The 22,500-nt window shown below is 47.3% G+C and overlaps 1 protein-coding gene across 5 annotated transcripts in view; it reads right to left on the reverse strand.

Annotated features, from left to right (window-relative positions):
- gphnb (gephyrin b) overlaps positions 1–22,500 on the reverse strand; it is an 89,774-nt gene that overhangs the window by 60,603 nt on the left and 6,671 nt on the right. For all 5 annotated transcript variants that reach the window (XM_030344479.1, XM_030344483.1, XM_030344481.1 and 2 more), the window contains exon 2: positions 2,128–2,206. In XM_030344479.1, the coding sequence (XP_030200339.1) occupies positions 2,128–2,206 (79 nt within the window). The remainder of the gene's footprint in view (positions 1–2,127; positions 2,207–22,500) is intronic.

Here is a 22,500-nt window from a genome sequence, read left to right on the forward strand (position 1 = left end):
GCAGAACACCCTGGCCGCTCGGCTAGCGGCTAACCTCCTAGCATGCTATGAGGTTAGCCGCTCGGCTAGCGGCTAACCTTGTAGCATGCTACGCCAACAAAGCGCAATTCTCGGGCTGTGCGGAAAAGCCCGTACACACGGAATGTCGATATAGGCTGATGTATAGGCAACCCTGGCATTTTGTGTGCGTGTGTGTGTGTGTGTGTGCGTGTGTGTGTGTGTGTGTGTGTGTGTGTGTGTGTGTGTGTGTGTGTGTGTGTGTGTGTGTGTGTGTGTGTGTGTTTTTTCGATTCATTTTGATATACACTGTTAAAATACCTGCTGCCGTAACCAGACTGCTGGTCTTGAAAGTCATTACAATGCATTGACCAAATTTCTCTCTCTTTCACACACTAACACACACATAAATATACACACACATAAATACACACCACAATCACCTATTTCACCCTCTTTGTCTCAGATGCTTAATGGGACCAAATATATACATGTAAATATGTCATCATACATTACTACTGCTCCAATATGTAAACTAGCAGCATGGATTTATGCACAGACAGGGTGCACACCAATGGTTTCATGTCTGCTTTGACAAAGATGACCCCTTTTCTCTTTAGCCACTGCCCCTCCAAAATATCAGCCTGTCCTTGAGTCATGACACCATGTCCCTGAACTCCCTAGCTAACACCATCATCTCTCTCTCTCTCTCTCTCTCTCTCTCTCTCTCTCTCTCTCTCTCTCTCTCTCTCTCTCTCTCTCTCTCTCTCTCTCTCTCTCTCTCTCTCTCTCTCTATCATTTATTTCTCTCCAGGCACACTCCTCTGGGCACTTCTAAATGCCATACTGGGCAGATTGATGGATTGTGAGACTGTGTGTGTGTGTGTGTGTGTGTGTGTGTGTGTGTGTGTTTGTGTGTGTGTGTACCTGAGAGAGAAGCATTGATTATCGTTTCTCTCTCTCTCTCTCTCTCTCTCTCTCTCTCTCTCTCTCTCTCTCTCTCTCTCTCTCTCTCTCTCTCTCTCTCTCTCTCTCTCTCTCTCTCTGGCTCAATGTCCCTCTGTCACAGCTTCTCAGGGGTGAGCAAGGGGACACAATGAGGACAAGACGTTCTGGTCAGCGGTCCAACTGATGGAGTAGGTGACATATGTCACCATGGCAACAAGGGGGGCTGGGGTCAGCTAAGCCTGGCTGTCACAAAGGTTCACCAGGCCAATTACGCTGAAGCAGAGACGTATGACTAAAGCATGCCAACTTCACGTCAATGTCTGGCTGTTGTTCTAGCGTGCCTGCTCCGTGGGATTCTTAGTCATGTCATATGTAGCCTTAGCTGCCATCTGGATGGGTCACATCACCTTGCGTCACTTACAACATGCTTCGTGTCAGTTGATGAGCGCACCTCAGGTTAACAGCACAGTTTGCATGAATGAATGTTGGATTTTTCCATGGAGCTGTTGTTTGATGCTGTACAAGAACTCAACCATGACCCTGCTATTGTGTAGGTAAAGCACTGCGTAGGAACTACTGGTTTTGCAGACGTTTCCAGACAACTCCCGTTAGCAGGACTTTTTTAATCTACTAAATCTCTTCCACTCTCTCGTACCCTTATTTACTTGCATTCGATTGGCCAAGATGCCTTTAGCCATGTCTGCTTGAAAATGTTTTTGGTCTGGCAGACACATTTACCCAAAGACACTTTTTGTGATCGTTGCCTACAGGAATACTGCTCAAGGATGTCTACAGGTAGATGTCTACACCGCTTTTTCATAAATTATATAATTTTACTTATTTTATTCTGTGTCGGATCTTCAAACCATAATAGCAATGTGAAATGTTTCCGTTGGCTTGCAACCACCTGATCAAATCCTATTCTTAATACATCATTGGTCGCAGTGATGGGTCTCAACACACACACACACAAACACACACACACACACACACACACACACACACACACACACACACACACACACACACACACACACACACACACACACACACACACACACACACACACACAGACACACACACACACACACAATTATGTTCTGTTTTGTAATCTCCATGATGATGAAGCAGACATTAGGTTTGGTTGTTCTTGAGCAGTATATCGGGGGTGTGTGTACTCACAGTGAGGGGTCATGGACGAGATCTTTGAGGTTGATGCCACTGCGGTCCTCTGCAAGGTTCCGAAAACAGCTGTCACTCACTGCAGGAGGAGAGAGAGACAAAGGGGGATAGGGAGAGTCACAAAGTTGTTTAAATTCAGAATTCTAAGTATCCAATGCTCTTTGCTCTGGTAGACGATAAAGGTCTTTCATTACTTTATTATTATTATCGATATTACCCATGACCCAAGCCATGGAGCCAGGTTGTCGAAAAGGTGAATTATTTTTGTAAACTCCGCAAATTAACAGCAAACAGCGCAAACAATATCGCAGCAAAAGCAGCAGTGGCATTTGGTGCAAACGTTTGGGAGGAGCGACCGCCACTGTGGTGGTCTCTAACCTCCGGGCGTGGAACACGTGAGGCACCGCCGGCACGCTCCGGAGACGGCGAGCCACTGAACCACACCAGGGGAGGTCAGGTGGAGGAGGATAAAACAAAGAAGGAAGAGAAGGTGAAGTAGGCTAAAACGAGGGTGGAAAAACACCAGGTACGGTGGGAGGTGTGGGGGGGGGGGGGGGATGTTTTTTGCAGAAGATCTGACAGGTGAGAAGTGAAGAGATGGCGCTCAGTGTCTAGAAATAGAGCTGGGGAGGTGAGGACATGGCTTGGTACGCAGGGCTAATAGAATAGTAATAGAGACACAAAGCAAAAATCTAAAAGTTTCCCAATGTGGACCTACCTAGTGTGTTTGTGTGTGTGTGTGTGTGTGTGTGTGTGTGTGTGTGTGTGTGTGTGTGTGTGTATGTGTGTGTGTAAGTGTGTGGGTGTGCACGCGTGTTCTTGTGTGTCTGTGAGGGGGAGTTACAGAAAATTAGACAGGTTGGAGAGAGAGAGAGAGAGAGAGAGAGAGAGAGAGAGAGAGAGAGAGAGAGAGAGAGAGAGAGAGAGAGAGAGAGAGAGAGAGAGAGAGAGAGAGAGAGAGAGAGAGAGAGAGAGAGAAGGAAGGATGGTTAGATGGTAATGGGGGGAGGAAAGAGGGGTGAGGAGAATGGGATTGGCCCGTGGGGGCCAGCTCTGGGAAGACAAAGGTACAGAGAGAGAGAGAGAGAGAGAGAGAGAGAGAGAGAGAGAGAGAGAGAGAGAGAGAGAGAGAGAGAGAGAGAGAGATGGAGAAAGGGATGGAGAGAGAGAGAGAGAGAGAGAGAGAGAGAGAGGAGAGAGAGGTGTGGGTCGCTGCTCTGGTCCCGGGCAAATAAAATGGTAGGGGGGAGGGGAGTGCTGACATTTGCACAGTGATCTAGCTGAGAGAGAGAGAGAGAGAGAGAGAGAGAGAGAGAGAGAGAGAGAGAGAGAGAGAGGAGAAAAGAGAAAGAGAACACAAGCTGCCCTGGTTTAAGAGGGGCAATGCTGCAGAAGTGTGTGTGTGTGTGTGTGTGTGTGTTTGTGTGCACGCACATGAAGAGGGAAATTCCTTCAAGACTGCAGTGTTCCTTACCAAACATACACAGACCTACACACACATGCACACACACACAAAGCCACACACACACACACACACACACACACACACACACACACACACACACACACACACACACACACACACACACACACACACACACACACACACACACACACACACACACACACACACACACACACACAGAGCCATCCTTAGTCTTTCTCTCTCAGCTACCCCTTGATCTAAAAATAGGCGTTCCACTCTCCTACAAGAGGCAGCAGCCATTCTGAACCAATCAACAAGCTCTGTCAAAGACTTCGCCACCCAACACACCCCTGCACATCATGTAGGTTTGTGGGTGTGTGTGTATGTGTGTGTGTAGGTGCATGCCCCCTAACAAGAGAGGCGGGGGGGGGGGGGCATCTTAGTAAAAGGTAACCCTCAGCACCCCCCACCCTTGCAATTGCTTCACTAGCGGCGGATGCACAGGAGAGGCTATCCCTGCTAGACACTCTATAGCGAGAGAGAGAGAGAGAGAGCCAGAGAACGTGGGAGAGAACGAGAGAGGGAGAGAGGTAAGGAGAGAGAGAGGAAGAGAGAGAGAGAGAGAGAGAGAGAGAGAGAGAGAGAGAGAGAGAGAGAGAGAGAGAGAGAGAGAGAGAGAGAGAGAGAGAGAGAGAGAGAGAGAGGGGTAAGGAGAGAGAGAGGAAGAGAGAGAGGGAGAGAGAGAGAGAGAGAGAGAGAGAGAGAGAGAGAGAGAGAGAGAGAGAGAGAGAGAGAGAGAGAGAGAGAGGGGTAAGGAGAGAGAGAGGAAGAGAGAGAGAGAGAGAGAGGGAGAAAAAGAGCTACAGTGAGAGAGAATTAGATTGGAGAGGGGGGGAGGAGGGGAGGCAGGGAGGGAGGGAGGGAGGGAGGGTGAGAGAGAGACGGGAGATCTGGTTGCGGTTGAAACAGGCTTCAAAGGAATATTAATGTGATCCTGTGCAGGAGCTAGAGAAGGCAGGATGAGGGAGGGGGAAAGAGAGAGAGAGAGCGAGCGAGAGAGAGAGGAGCAGAGGGAGAAAAGTGCGGAGAGGTTGGAGGAAGCGGCACAGTGGTGGCATAATACAGGCAGTCGTGACTGCCTAGCCCCAGCTCCCCGCCACATCCCCCCCTCCTCACCCAACACATCCCCTTCCCCCGCATTCACCCAACCGACAACTCCCAAAACACCCCGTTTTGCCGGGCCAATTGTGCAACTAAATTCAGTCGGATAACAGAACCTGTTGCCATGCATCCACGTCGCCGTAACCACCTCCAACATCGGCATCTGCATCGGCATACCTCCGTTCCACCCTCTGCTTCTGCTCATTGCATTTAAATAGCGCAGTGTCTAGACCACGTCAAGATGGCTGCAGTGACCCTGATCACCCCCAGAGGACGCTGCTCCTCGGTTGCCCATACGGTCCAGATGAAAGGTCAGCCCTTCCTACATGGCTGGGCAAACACTAAGGAGACGAAAGGGGCCAAGGCGGACAGCCAGATAGCGACAGGAGGCCAGATTGGAGATTTAACGTTCATTCAAAACAGCCAAAGAGAGGTTCACGGTTCATGCTGAAGTGAGCTGTCAACTGGCTGAGTGGCATTCCAAGACCACATCTTTGGCGTTGAAGGACATTCTTGGCCTTTTCTTTTGTGAGCGCCCCCATATGATAAAAACCCAACATCAAGATCATTCAAAATATCGGAGAAAAATCGTCTAAAACACATAGGTCTAGGTATCATCAAAAGAACAAAACTAATTCCAAGCCTGATAGAAACTAATATATAAAGCTACAGCAATAGCCATATAATATACTGTATGTATATATATGTATATATATGAAGAATTGCTTAGATACATTTTCTGCCTAAGTGGTGTTTACATGTATCCGTTTCATACATGTATGCATGTACTGTATGTGTGGTCATATGTAAAGCGAGTGTGCATGTGGTGTGTGGTGTGTGTGTGTGTGTGTGTGTGTGTGAGTGTGTGTTTAGTGTGTGGTGTGTGTGTGTGTGTGTGTGTGTGTGTATGTGTGTGTGTGTGTGTGTGTGTGTGTGTGTGTGTGTGTGTGTGTGTGTGAGACTGTGTGTGTCTGATGCTGAGATGCCCTCAGGCGTCAGTAGTGGGAGGAAAGCAGGAGGAGGCCTCTGCTTTAGAAGCATTACACAGGGCAGACGATACACAGAGGAGTGTAACACACACACACACACACACACACACACACACACACACACACACACACACACACACACACACACACACACACACACACACACACACACACACACACACACAAACACACACACACACACAAACAAACAAACACAGATTCTTGAAGGGTTAATCCCAGAACATAGATGGATCAAGGGAGACCAGGACACAAGGGACCAGATGAAGAGATGACAGATGAGAGGGGCAGAGAGCAGGGGCGGGCAAGGGAAGAAAGAGAGAGAGAGAGAGAGAGAGAGAGAGAGAGAGAGAGAGAGAGAGAGAGAGAGAGAGAGAGAGAGAGAGAGAGAGAGAGAGAGAGAGAGAGAGAGAGAGAGAGAGAGAGAGAGAGCGAGAGAGAGAGAGGAAGAAAGAGAGAGAGGCCAGGGCGAGACAGATCATTACCCATGGAGCTTGAAACAATACAACAGCATGTCGTGTAGGAATAAAATAAAAAAGGCCTGTACTATATATATCATCCGTCTTGTATGGAGTTAGCTATGTTAGCTTATGAGCTAAGTGCTCTCTGTCTGCGATTGAGGAAGTAGCTAGCCGACCAGGGCGTTGGTCTGTTACGGTGGTAGAATCTAGCAGGATGAATGCCGTCTATCCATCGCAAGATCTAGCTAGGTGAGCCACCGTGTAGCCAGATTGTGTTCACATCTGCAATGGAGGCGGTTTGATTCGCTAGATTGCTAGGTGCCGTCTCCCTGTCAGACTGCTGGCGGAGGGATTCAGGGACCGCTACGGTATGTGCCACTCAATCATCAGCACAACACAAAGCAGCCAGCACTCATTATCTCTGTGGATCGCCAGGCTAATGGGGGTTTCCCTTTGAGCACATCCTTACACACTCGAGCATACATACAACTGTCCACACATACATGGGATACTGTACTGCCTGTAGCGAGAATTGAACACTGAATCACACACTGTTCTTAGGCTACAGCCTAAAACACACACTGTACTTAAGCTACAGACTGAAACACACACACTCTTCTTAGGCTACACACTAAAAAACACACACACTCTTCTTAGGCTACACACTGAAAAACACACAGTGTTCTTAGGCTACAGCCTGAAACACACACTGTACATAAGCTACAGACTGAAACACACACACTCTTCTTAGGCTACACACTAAAAAACACACACAGTTCTTCTTTTAATACTTTTCAAGTATTAAAAGGTTTGAATTTAGTGAAATGTGAAATAGACGTCGGCTACCAACTACTGTTACCTGTACCCTAACAAGTGTAAATTACTATGAGAAGTGTCCGGCTTACAATTACCAAGCGAGCAAGCAGGTGCATGAAAACTGGTAGTCTTCAAAACTAAGTTCAGCCGGGCAAGCGTGTGGGGGGTTATACTCTGTTTCCAGGGTCCCAAGACTTACATGGCACATGAGGGGAACACGACAAAAGATCCTATATTCCCAAGGTCCTAAGTTCCCCAGATCGATGTGGCAACCAGGGGCGCCATGACAGAGGATCCTATGTTTTCCAGAACCCAAGTTCTCCTCCTTCCTATTCTCCCAGGATCCTTAGTTCCCCCGTCATACATAGGTGCTGTCCCAGGGTCCTATGGGTCAAATTTCAACCAAACAATAAGAGGGTCAACGTGTGTCGACCCAACAGTGAACTGAGGAGCATAGGACCCTGGATGAATACATACGCTCCACACATTGCAGCCATGAGGCTCAAGGCATGCCATTCAATGCAGGACTTCTTTGCGGGCTGATGCCGTCCTCTCTAGCCCTGCTGCACCACGTCACAGCTATTTATGTGAATGCTACCACCACTGCATGGAAGAAAATCTGTGCCATTGGATTTTGAAAATTAAAAAGCCATTGAATTCTAAGCACTGAATATGTACGCATTGAAAAACGGTCACGATCGGACATGGATAGAGCTTGTGGGAGTGTTCCATAGGTTTACATTCACGAATTGTTAAATGTCTGAGATTCTGGTTAGGCGGAAGAAATTGCTTAATGCTTACATGGTTGGATTTGTCTTGACCCAAGGAATTCATGTTATTCGAATTATTGACAAGTTTAAGAAGTGATCAACCAAATATAGTAATGCTTATTATAGTGTCATCAATTGGATAATTGGAATTAATTGAGACCCGCTTCACAGTAAATATCTGTGCATGTGCAAAGTTTTAATGTCTGTAGATTTTTTATCTCAGAGGAAGGCAGCTTGAGAAGCAGAATAATCCTAAACCATCAGAAACACAATAGGGTTCCAGGGCTGCGGCCTCGACCCCAAGTTAAGTGCTGACAATTTTTTAGGCTGCAATTCTCAGGCAAGAGAAAGCGTAGTAAAGCTTTATAGCAAATCAGCATTAGTTTTGAGACTGTTTTTGGGAATCCCCTTTATGAATGGTTGTGGACTTCCCCTGCAGGCCATCAAGTCTTCGAGTACCCACAACGCACTCATTGGTTCATTGGCCGACAATCCTCAATCAATCTGAAGAGTGATGTTTCTTAACAATTTCCTCCACGCAATCACAACACAAACAGATCAGGCACTGGATTGGCCAGACATTTACAGGTAGGCGGGATGACAGCCCCATACACCAATAACTCTGATCCAGAGTGACATCACCGCGGGCTGCCTCCTCTCTTCGGGGCTATAGAATCAGTGGGCCCCAGGTCGTGGGATTAAATGGGTTTAATGATGAATAGTGGTATGGATCCACGTCCAGCTTCGACCAGGGTGGGGAAGACATCTGCCTAGGGGGGCTGAAGACTCTACTGCTAACCAGTAGGGGGGGGGGGGGGGGGGGGGGGTGAGAGGAGAGGTGAAGGAAAGCTAAGCAAAGCAGTGATGGGCGAATACCAGCGTCTTAGTTCCATGGCAGGATACATTTCCAAATTAATAAAGGCTTCATGGTGCTGGGTAAAATATAGTAACAGCAATAACGGCAGATAGCCTAATCTAATATAAGCCCACCGTATCTTAGCAACCTTGTTAATTCTGAGAGGAGTAATGGGGTAAGCAGCAGGAGCACAGCATCCCTCATCAAAGGCACACCCAGCAGCAACACACGCGCACACACGCACGCACGCACGCACACACACACACACACACACACACACACACACACACACACACACACACACACACACACACACACACACACACACACACACACACACACACACACACACACACACACACACACACACACACACGTGTTCACCCACACACACTCCTTCTCAGAGCAATCTCTCAAACCTACACCACTTACGAACTATCGTGCCATCAGCGACTACCTCAATTACACTAACATGCAGATCCGTGGATACATACGTGCAGATTGAGTGGCACAGGAACACAAACACACACACACACACACACACACACACACACACACACACACACACACACACACACACACACACACACACACACACAGACACACATACACCTCCTCAGGCTTACTGTAAGCATGCAGGAGAATGGAGGGGGTGTGCAGTGGAACAATGGGACTCTAATCGTTGGGCTGTGTTTCAAAGCCTCTCCCTCTACAACACAGTTTTATAGATAAGATTTGAAGCTGCTATTTATATCCATAGGAGGGGTGGGGGGCGGAGCCACCGGCGGGCTTGATTTTCCTTTATTTGAAGTAGGATCTAAATTGGGGTGGAGTTACATAACGCCAGGAGTGTGACGCTCCACCTCCTGAAGCCACCCTGCCAACGGCCTCCAATACACACACATATGTACGCACACATATGCACACATGCACACACAGGTACATACACACACACACACACACACACACACACAGGCATGTATGGAGACTCATACAAACACACACACACACACACACATCCGAGCAAACACACACACACACACACAAACACAAAAACGCACATATAGCACACAGGCACTCACGCAGGCAGACACACACACACCCCCACACATATCAAACACAAAGACAAAAAACACACACACACACACACAAGCACACAAAGATGCACACAGCCATACTTACAGAATAAATGCGCCCACACAAACACAGACATACACAAACACAGACATACACAAACTCACACACACACACACACACACACACACACACACACACACACACACACACACACACACACACACACACACACACACACACACACACACACACACACACACACACACACACACACACTCAAATTACAACAATGCTATTATGGCAGTTAGTAATCATGCTATGGGCTTAATAGCGAGTTCTTCCCACACAAGTGAAGAGTCTGCGTCGTCCCGGTGTGACTGCAGCCAGCAGAGCCACCCTTCATCATCGTCACCCTGCTCGGCCCTTCACATCCGGCCACACACCCATCGTCTATAGCCCAGCGTGGCAGGGATGGGGTGACCAAGAACCCATTTGACACAGACAATACCAAACACAACAAGCCAAACGGCTAGGACCCAAACATTATACAACGGTGAACACAGCATTAACACACCCCGGCTTGGGAACACAAGACAACCATGAAGCTCTAGGAGCCTCAACGCAAACACAATTAAGTCAGATAGAGGACACTAATGTCGTGATCTGTTCAATTCTGTTCCAACGCAACACAACCGAAGCACACCGTGAATGCACCACACACACAACACAGCACATAATGGGCCGCAATCATGTGTTGTTAAGGACATTGACACATCGACACCTCCACATACGACACACAATCACAAAAATATGCACAAACAAACGTGTACACCGACACACAATCGGACACAAGTTTGCGGCCACACACACATACACAACAGTCCCCTGAGCAAATAAATATGTAGTTGAAGATTTGACGAAGCGATATCCAAAGCATGTTGCAGAGACAGATGTACCTCTATCGGAAGCGGTAGAGGTATATCGCTCCGTCCGAAGACTCTGCCCTCTCGCCCCCCACAACGCACAACGCAAACCACCACGACACCCACTTGCAGGCCCCGATGCGAAGGGTCGAGGAGTTCGTTCGGCTAAATTAAGAGTTAGCATTGACAAATAATCTTTCTGTGTTCGTTCAAATGTTCTCCTAACATCCAAATAGCTGGTAATAAAACAATAAGAATATCCGATTTCCCCAGCATTTTTTTTTGTGGTTGTGCTCCCTTAATATACTTCTTGACTCATAATCTCTCTGTCGTGGGAGAAGTAGAATTGAAGACACAATTCCATTTTCTTTCATTCATGAGCACAATGCCACCATCATGTCCTGCAATGCCAGCACTCCCCCTATTCCAAACACACACACACACACACACCCACACACACACACACACACACATGCACACACACACACACACACACACACACACACACACACACACACACACACACACACACACACACACACACACACACACACACACACACACACACACACACACACACAGACACGCCCACACCTTCATGTATTAATCACAGATCACCAGCTCTAATATAGTATAATGAGGCCACTGTCTAATGGCAGAGGCCAATGCCATGATGAAGTCTGTTTGTGTATGTGTTTGAGTGTGAGCGGGAGTTTGTGAGTGTGACTGTGAGTGTGTGTGTGACTGTGAGGTTTGTGGTGTGTGTGTGTGTGTGTGTGTGTGCGTGTATTGTCTCTCTTCCCCTGTGTAGCATGACATTTGGATGGCGCGGGGCCCACGGCTAGCCAGGGCTCACTGGCATTTCCAGCAGCTGTTTACACACACACACACACACACACACACACACACACACACACACACACACACACACACACACACACACACACACACACACACACACACACACACACACACGTGCAGAAAAAATACACACACACACACACACACACACACACACACACACACACACACACACACAAACACACGTTGCACACACACAGAGAGGGTATTGCAGGAATCTTCCAGTGAAAATAGTAGTTAATAATTACCATGAAAGCAAAAAGATAAACACCAGCAGAAAAACATGTTGCAAGACCTTAAGGCAGTAAGACACACGCAAACACTTCTAGGATCACTAAGAGCGCAAGAAAGTAAGGCAGTAAGACACTAACAACCACTTCTAGGATGCTAGACAGTAAGACAGTGAGACACTCACAACCACTTCTAGGATGCAAGAGAGTGAGACAGTAAGACGGTAAGACAGTGAGACACTCACAGCCACTTCCATAGGCCTAAGGCCCGCAGGCTACCACCAGTGCGTTGTCACGCGTCACATGGGTTGTGTTGGGCTCCCAGATGCCCACAGCGATGTTGTTACTACGGATGCACGCAGGGGCCATCTGGATATTCTAACAGGGTGCAGGTGACATGGCGGTGATTGCACCGTTATGTATTCATCCCAGTGATGAGGTCTGCTGCCAGCAGAGTTAGCCAAATGTGCCAAAGCTTACATGGTAACGAAAATTAGAAAGATGCTGCGAGGAATAACCATATGGTGTTGCTTGTCCTGTTTTTTTAAAAGTGTTTATTTGTGTGTGAGTGTGTGTGTATGTGTGTGTGTGTGTGTGTGTGTGTGTGGCGCTGTGCGTGTGTGGCGATGTGGCTCTGTGTGTGTGTGTGTGTGTGCGTGAACGTGTGGATGCGTTTGCGTGCGTGTGTGCAGAAGGGAAACCCAAGCGACGTTTTTTTATTGATTTCAATAGAAATGTGCTTACATTGGCGTCCACATGGCTGCACATTTTCTGATACTCCTCACTCTGCACCCCATTACCAGAGCCCCCCCGCCACCTCTCAGCATGCATGCACACGAACCATTGCACGCATACACACACACACACACACACACACACACACACACACACACACACACACACACACACACACACACACACACACACACACACACACACACACACACACACACACACACACACACACACACACTAATAGACATAAATACACACTGGGGTGCTGAATCAGGGAAAGAAAGGACTGCAATGAGGAGGGGGGCTTAGTTGTGGAGGGGGTGGTGGTGGGGTGAGGGAGGGCTTTTCCAAAGCCAGAGGCTGTGATGGTTCAATGCAGTCTACTATGAAGAAACTGGACACACGGACAGGCAGAGAGACAGTCAGACAGGCCAACAGACAGCAAAACAGACCGTCCTACGCAAATAGGCATCCAAGCTAAGAGGCAACGATTGATAGCTTGTATGAAGATAGCTAACTAGATATACAAATAGACAGATACAGATGGACAGGCAGACAGACATATAATGCCGATCTGTATGGGCAACATTAGCAAAGAGGCACTTTATCTGTTGGCTTTTAGGGCTTGTAGTGAAATGGGCGCGTTGAGCTCTAATCAGATCACGTATTGATTGGTCTTCATAGAGCCAGCATAATGTGCTCCTCACCGCTCTCCCACTTACCGAGGAAGAGAGGGAGGAGGCAAGGAGTGAGGAAGGAAGGACGGAGGACGCATGGAGGGAGGAACGAACAACATGGCAACTCCCTTCTTCCTCTGCACTGTCTGTCTGAGGTTCCTTAGTTCCTAGGTCCATTCGTTCCTAGTTACTTTGGTTCCTTGGTTTCGTGATTTAAAGGTGATGTAGGTAAGATTCAAGAACTGTAACTTGAGTGACATTTGTTAGAAATTGCATAATTGCATCGGTCGGCTATTGGTGGGTGAAATGCTTCTGTGCTAATATCTGTTTTGACTGCGCCTGTATGGGACAATTTAGATTTTAAGAGAGCTCCCTCATTCCTGACCAATCAGGGAATATCTTCTATGGTGATTTGTTTGTTAGTTCAGAGGTGCCTAAAAAATGCTAAGCTTCCGAACGACAGAGAAACGTAGGGAGGGAGGGGGCGTCATTTTGGGTGGTTTCATCTTGCTCTATTTCGAGTCATTTCTGCTGTCTTTTGTTGCAACTCGCAAACCTTACCTACAGCAGCTTTAAGGAGTGGAGGCAGAAGGCAGTCACAGAATGATCACAGATGTGACAATCCGATGGGGCATGGATCTATAAATAAATCTTTGTCTTCTGGTTGCCCTGTGCATGAACCCCACCCACATCCTCCTTCACACACACACACACACACACACACACACACACACACACACACACACACACACACACACACACACACACACACACACACACCGCACACACACACCGGCACACACACACACACACACACACACACACACACACACACACACACACACACACACACACACACACACACACACACACACACACACACACACACACACACACACACACACACACACACACACACACACACACACACCTCCCCTAACACCCTACCCCAAAAATCGTAATTTCATGCCAGCCAGCAGTGGGGGAGGGGGAGGGAAAACAAAAGCCTAATCGGCACAGCTGTGGCTTCCAGTGCATTGTCCCAACAATCATCGTGAAATCAGCGGAACAAAGCCAGAGCACAAGAATCACCAGCAGCGGCAGCGGCACAGTCCCCATTCAGCCCCATGGAAAAGGCATCATTCTGCAACAGAAATCAGCCATGGTGGGCCATGGCTACTGCTTGGCTAGGCTAGGCAAACCCATGCTCTATAGCAGGGATGGGCAACTCTCATGATAAAGAGGGCCAGATTTTTCATCATAACCATCGGAGGGCCACATGACTGCACACTTCAACTAAACGTGAGCTGAGAGAAGCTACACAATTTTGAATTTGGTAGATATGATTTCCTGTATTCTGGTGCATTTTGGGGATGGCCACTACCTAAAAAATCATCCAGAATCATAACCTATGTACGGTATGTTAATTGAACCAACATACATTCATTTCATGTTTTCCATGCTCAAACAGCCACATGAATGGTCAGTATTTTTATCAGTGCAAAGGGCTCACATACATCATCATTCAATGAAGTCAAAAAACTGAAAAACAGTGGCCCAACATTAAGTGCAACAACTCAATGAACTCAAACCCAACAAGCAGTTGTATAGTTGTAGTGGCGACTTAAGTGGATATCTTTAATGACTGATATCGCTTCTAAGCAAACTAGACGCATGGGTTTGCCTTCGAATTCTATGAATTCTTCTCATCTTTCTTGACCGAGTTTTCTGTAACTCGATCAATTATTATTATTCTTTTTTTTATTTCTTTTTTTTTTTAATTATGTGCGGGCCTGACTGAGTGAGGATGCGGGCCGCACTGAGTGAGGACGCGGGCCGCATGCGGCCCGCGGGCCGCCAGTTGCCCATCCCTGCTCTATAGCTACCCTCTTTATGCAGTGGTGGGTCTGCCAGGGGATCTCTAGGTTCATGGAAGGGAGGGAAGGAGGGAGGAAGCCAAGATGAAAGGGAGGAAGGAAGGGAGGGAGGGAGGGGTAAAGGAAGGAAGGTATTTTTTTGTTTTCTCGTTGCATGTGCCTTGTATTGATGACACACATGGATTACAGTTACAACCGGTATGCCAATTTTGCCGAAGCTGACAATCTTTGTTGATGGATTTGGTAATTTGCTTGTGGGTGGCTTGTAATGTATGAGTGTGTGTGTGTGTGTGTGTGTGTGTTTATATTTCCGTGTGTGTGTGAACCACTAAACTCTTATTTCCCAGGATGCACAATCTTTCATACACGCACACACGCACACGCGCGCACACACACACACACACACACACACACGCACACACACACACACACACACACACACACGCACACACACACGCACACGCACACACACACACACACACACACACACACACACACAGACACACACACACACACACACAGTGCCCCAGGCCCAGCTGTACTAATGAAGCAGCCAGTAAACAGCTAACCAGCTACCTTCATTACAACCAATTCTCTGGACAGAGTCAGCAATTACACTGCAGCCTCCCACTGTCAGAGTGTGCATGTACACACACACACGCACACACACACACACACACACACACACACACACACACACACACACACACACACACACACACACACACACACACACACACACACACACACACACACACACACACACACACACACATACACACGCATACACAGCAAAATAAGTGCTTCCTGCTCATCTTTGGTGGTGGGTGGGTGTTTGGACCTTCAACAAAACCCTTAAGTCTCCAAATGCCCTTAACTTAGAAGACCCACGCCTTTAAAGGTGCAGTATGTAGAATTGAGTGGAACCCAGCTGACCGAAATAAGAACAATTTCAATATAATTTTCATAAGTCTGTTTTAATTGGTTTAGAATCCCGTGGAAATATCAATCTTTCTGTAGGGTTACTGTACAATGAGGCCACTTTATCTGCACAGGGAGCAGGTCGGTTACCACGGTTTGTACAGTAGATCGGAACAGACAAACAGCTCTAGAGAGAAGGCGTTTTTGTACAACGCTACCACAATGTGGAACTTTACCAATCTTTACCATGTATTATTATAGTTTTACAGACTAAATAACTAATTACATTTCACAAATCAAGCTAGGAATCACATGGCTTGAACCTTGGTTACTGATGCAGTCGTAAATATTATTTTGGACATACATACTGGCAGCCTACAGGCCACAGTAGCTTTATGTACATCGTTAGCCTGGGAGGGGTCGCCGGGATTAAGCAGTAACCTCACCGCTAGATGTCACCTAATCCTAAACACTGCTCTTTTTACGCCTCCGTCTCTGATCCGTCCCTTCCTCCCGGTGTTTCTCCGAGTTGGGAGGATCTAAATTGACACTTCTTGGGATGGCGCTATCATAGTGCTGTGTGCGCACATGTGATGGACCGGCAAGATGAATTGTCCAAAACCAATCAGTGAAGAGATGCAGTGATTGCTCAGAACTGAGCCGGGAGCAGCCTTATTGTCCTATTCAGAGTCAGGCGCAATCAACCAGAAGGAATATGGTCAAAGGGAATGACACTCTTGCTGACGGATGACAATGGTATTTCTAATAGATTAGACTCAAGTGAAGCTCTTGTGTCTTCTCGACAGTACCTTTAATTTACCTTTTAAACTCAGCAGATACAGGAATGGCCTAAAGATCCTAAATTCCTTATATTTCTCTAATCGTACATTCCATAGACAGAAATAAAATGACAGATGAAGGCAACAATTCCTCCAAAGGACCACTAAAATTACAATTCTAATTATCTTGTCTTGTTAAACATCTATTAAACACATTCAGGACTTTTTTAGACCATGACCAGTGTCAAACCACGTCATCAACAGATGAGCACTTTTTACTGCATGTCGATATGCAGGTGGATCGAGAGAGGTAGAGAGAGAGAGAGAGAGAGAGAGAGAGAGAGAGAGAGAGAGAGAGAGAGAGAGAGAGAGAGAGAGAGAGAGAGAGAGAGAGAGAGAGAGAGAGAGAGAGAGAGAGAGAGAGAGAGAGAGGTGAGGACACAAGGACAGAAATAGCAGGCAAGGAGCAAGAAGGAGAGGTGGTGTAAGATCGAATGGGACTTAAGTGTGAGATGCGTGAGAGAGGGAGAGAGAGGGATGTGCTATATTTATCTCCACCAACCGGAGTCAGCGTCCCTCCTCCACCCCCCCTCTTCATCAAACACGGTTTTAATCACCTTTGATATGGATGTGATTAACAGATATGGATGTAGACATGATGCTGGTGTAAGCCTGCCAATGAGTTTATGGTTGTCTGCGATTACTGTCAATATTCAGATGTAAATCATGCGAGCACCCATGTACAGCCATGCCAAACACAGCCGCAAAATGATCTGTAACGAGAATTTTTTGTTCAATAACCGAGAGTTGTTGTCGTTGCTGTTTAGTTAAATAAAGACTTGTTTTACCAAGTCCTCTGGAAGTTGGACATCTTTTTAATTCCACTTCATTCTTAAATTCGTAATACTTATACAAAGGGCATTCAGGATGACGTGTGTATCAGTATGTGAGATTGTACATTATAAAAAAAATGATGATGTGGTGGGTTGGGGGCGGGGCATCCAGACCAAGTCACAGGGCAATGGACACCTTGGCAGCATGTCTAGGGGGAGGAGAGGGGAGGGGCAAAGGGGACGGCGGGGAAGAAGGAGGAGGATGGAGAGGAAGGGGAGGAAGGGGAGGTAGGGGAACGGGGCCGTTGCCAATGGTGACAGCCAGAAGTCACACATCTGGAGGAGTGTACCTCGTGCGTGGGATGAGGGGGAAGTGAGAGCCATGGAGGCTGGCTTTGAGAGCATCACTATCCTTTCTCCTTTCTTTATGGGTGAAATTGAGGTCAAGGATTCAAAGTTAGTTTCCTTTGTTTTGTGTTGTGTCCAAGACCAGCTCCTTCAAATAATATCGACACTTTATGTTTTTCAATTCACTGACGACTTTTTCAACGTCAAGATGTTGGCCCTATGCACATTGTGATTTGAAAATTGAAAATAACTAAATTAGTAGGGAGGTTGACACGACCAGTGAAGTTTGCTACATCGGTCAAAGAAAAATAAATACTAATGCTAAACAACTACAAGTGAATGTTTGCAGCAAAATAAACAGCACTCTCGTCAGCACTACAAACGATATATTTGAAGACCATTCTAAATCTGCTTCAGATGTAAATGTCCAACAAAAACTGTTTGTCAAGGGTTGACTCAACGCATAATCAAAAGTAGGTATTTTGGTACCTCAAGTTTCTTCACACACTAGATGTGACTAGGTGTGACGTCACCTCATCACTCCCACCCGCAGTGTCCCAGTATGTGCCAGAACCCGTCCTTTATGCTTTAGTTCTGTGTGGATTAGCAATACTAGGGGTACGATTCTAGACATTATATTTAGGGATATTGTTATTTATTGGATAACTCTTTATAAGCGTTGAGGTGAAAAAAATTGATTTAATGTGGTCATGAATCTGTGAAATGTTGATTTTGATATCTGCTGCATGACTGTGTAACTCACACTGTGTAGTTCTTTTTGCAAATTATATTTGGATTATCTTTTTAGAAAGGCCTGACCAGGGACTGGGGTTACAAATTAGCCAACTGGCTAGAAACCTTATACGCAACACATCTACACACATTGCTATGGCATTGACTTTGAAAATAATGCATGCAATAATGTGCGCTGCATTGACCCTGACAAATAAACTACTAATAATAATAAAATAAAGTTTTATTATTATTTTGGTACACCCACCAAAATAGCCCACAGAATAAGCCCCAAGGCACACTCCCCTGGCTTCAGGGGAGGTGGTGTCCACGGTCCCGAATATCAGACTGGGAATCAAGAGCAGCCACAGCATGGCACAGTGTCGGATGTTTCAGATGAACTGCTCTTGCGTCATACAGGTCGACGTCCGGTGTACGTATATGAGCTAAGGATGAGACTTGACGATGTTTCTGTATGAGATTCACTCTCGACAAGAACCTATCTAGCCCATTAAGATTCCATCTAGCCCATTAAGATTCAAGCTAGCGTTCACTATCTTCTGGAGGTAGTTTTGGAAACCTGTTGTCTACATCTCTCATACGGCCGTTGCCGTCTGTTTAGACAAAGAAAGGATCGCTCTTTTGCGTCACCATCTCACAACTGTTTTGTTTTAAAGAGACATTCGAAACGCTTGTGTTTGTCCAACATTGTCCAAATTAGGTTTTCAGTTTAAATAAGGCCACATCCTTTTTAGTCACCTACAGGGTTGTACATGCAAAAAATGAACAGGTAAACTCCCTAACTAGAATGCACTGCCACATTCGGGAAAGACCAGGTGCATCTTTGCGCCATAAATAGATAGTTTGCTAATGGGTGCTGACCATGAGGACTTTCCCCTCCGTACGACGTACACAGTTAGCCGATGATGGCTAGTGGTAGCAGCAGATGCTAGCGAGGATGCAACCTCATGTAACATCCCATCCAATTTAGGGCAGTAGCAAAGAGGCATATACATTGCAGACATCATCATTAGATATGGACAAATAGCAGACATAAGGGCTAGGCCATGGCAGCTTCTGGCTGCGCGGGGGCTGATGATGAATCAATGAGTCTCTCCCTCTCTTTCTCCCTCCCTCCCTCTCTCTCTCTCTCTGGCTGTGTCCTCATCACCCTCTGTTGCTTTCCTCCACCCTCCACCACCTATACCCAGGCCCCTAATTAACACCACTTTTCAGTCTAGCCACTGCAACCGTTTCCTTCGACAGCAGTCCTGCGCGTGGTTCATCAGTTAAACACCACCGCCCCCCCAACCCCCACTTTCACGTCTCCATAATCTGTAATCTGGATCTCCATCGCCATCACTCAGCTTGTTTTCCCTGGGCGTCCAGGTTATCGCGTTGCGAGGCCTGACCTGGCAGGCAGGCGAGGGGAGGAGTGGCTATAATCCACTCGCGATCGCTCCACACACACACACACACACACACACACACACACACACACACACACACACACACACACACACACACACACACACACACACACACACACACACACACACACACACACACACACACACACACAGGAACATCGCTCGGCGGAAAATGTATGCAGGATTAGATGTTTTTTTCCTTCCATGAACTAATTCTTGTGTAGACGAATGTACAACAAAAGGCCCGTTCTGACCGAAAAGACGAGATCAGAATGATTGGTCTAGGTTTAGATTGTTTTGTGTTGATGTGAACTTTGTAGATTTAGAATGTGTTGGTGTGACCAATCAGGTGTGGGTGTGAACTATGCCGTTTTTGAATATTTCAGTTTTGGTGTGAACAATCTAGTTCTAGACTGTTAAGTGTTGGTGTGACCAATCTAGTTTGAGACTGTTTTGTAATGGTGCGAACAATCTAGTTTTAAAATATTTCAGTGTTGGTGTGAACGATCTAGTGTCAGACTGTTTTGTGTTGGTGTGAATTGTCGGGTTTATAAGCATCTCCAGTTGATTCCAATTCAAGCATAAAACGAAGGCAAGAATATGAACCAAGAAGGGCACAGAAACAAAAACACACCAACACATTTTAAGTGATCATATTGCATCAGATCGAAAATATTGCAAAGTATCTCCCTTTTCATTTACAATTATATCCTGATGCTGTGTGGAATGACCTCGCTCGCGGTAATCGCCCAAATCAACTTGGTGCTGAATAAAAACCGACCAATCAGGCGCTCGCTAGCTTCGGGAAAGCCCTACGGCGGGCCGCCACCGTTCATCTATTACGCTCGCTACAGCAAAACGTATGGAAGCACAATCTCTCCCACCATCACCACCTCCTCCTCACCCACGCACGCACGCACGCACGCACGCACGCACGCACGCACGCACGCACGCACGCACGCACGCACGCACGCACGCACGCACGCACGCACGCACGCACGCACGCACGCACGCACGCACGCACGCACGCACGCACGCACGCACGCACGCACGCACGCACGCACGCACGCACGCACGCACGCACGCACGCACGCACGCACGCACGCACGCACGCACGCACGCACACACACACACACACACACACACACACACACACACACATCAGTGGTGCCAGACTACACTACAACAGCACCCGGGGGTGGGTGGGCGGATGCCCCGCGAGTGTGAGCCCCGTCTCAACCTCTAACTCCCACGCTGGGTGGCTCCAGACTGGGAACAGAGCCTCACACACCCCCCCCCCCCCCCCCCCCCACACACACCTCCATGGAGGTCCTCTTCTCTGGAGAGCTGACAAAAGGAGAGGAGAGGCGGAGGAGAGTCTCTCCCTCTCTCTCTTTTCACGTCCGCCAAATACCATCTGCCTCTCTCTCTCCTCTCTCTCCTCTCTCTCCCAACTCACGTCCCAATTAAGAAGTATTTACAGCGAGATCACCTCCAACCGCCGCCACACAAGTGGTGGGAGAGAGAGAGCGAGAGAGAGAGAGAGAGAGAGAGAGAGAGAGAGAGAGAGAGAGAGAGAGAGAGAGAGAGAGAGAGAGAGAGAGAGAGAGAGAGAGAGAGAGAGAGAGAGAGAGAGAGAGAGCGAGAGAGAGAGAGAGAGAGAGAGAGAGAGAGAGAGAGAGAGAGAGAGAGAGAGAGCAACCTCCCTCCCTCATGCAACACTGTTCTGAAAATAATTCCTTTGCAGTGAGGTCTTAATTCTCATTCTGTGTTTGTGTCCCTGATCCCTTATTGTCTATTCTGGTCATGTGGTCCGCCTGCCTCGCTGCTGTCCACTGACAGCGCCGTGCATGAGAGTGTGTGCTCGTGTGTGTGTGTGTGTCTAAGTAACAGGGCGAAAGAGAGACCAAGGATGGTCAGTAACAACTGCTATTGGTATGAGCCACACCCAATGAAACGATATTCTGATTACACACACACACACACACACACACACACACACACACGCACGCACGCACGCACGCACGCACGCACGCACGCACGCACGCACACACGCACACACACACACACACACACACACACACACACACACACACACACACACACACACACACACACACATACACACAAACTCCTTCGGTGTCAGGCTAATGGCTAATGGGCTATGCTAATGATGATGATGGCCGGTGATGCTACCAATCTGTTTGTGTGTGTATGTGTGTGTTTCTATGTCTGCAATTTTCTTCCCTCTTCCCTTAAAGAGGATGTTGCGGGGGGGGGAGGAGGGGGGGTGTACTCAAGGTCAATGTGGATGACGTCATGAAAGACAAATGCAAAAAGATAAAGTTTGAATTGGTTCATCGGCCGAATTTTAAGATAGTGTGCAGATACATATTTCTAAAGGCTCTGCTTTCAGCGATTTATTTTATAAGTATCTCCCCTCCATCCCTACA

Source organism: Gadus morhua, chromosome 21 (genome assembly GCF_902167405.1).
Source record: "Gadus morhua chromosome 21, gadMor3.0, whole genome shotgun sequence".
Lineage (NCBI taxonomy): Eukaryota > Metazoa > Chordata > Actinopteri > Gadiformes > Gadidae > Gadus > Gadus morhua.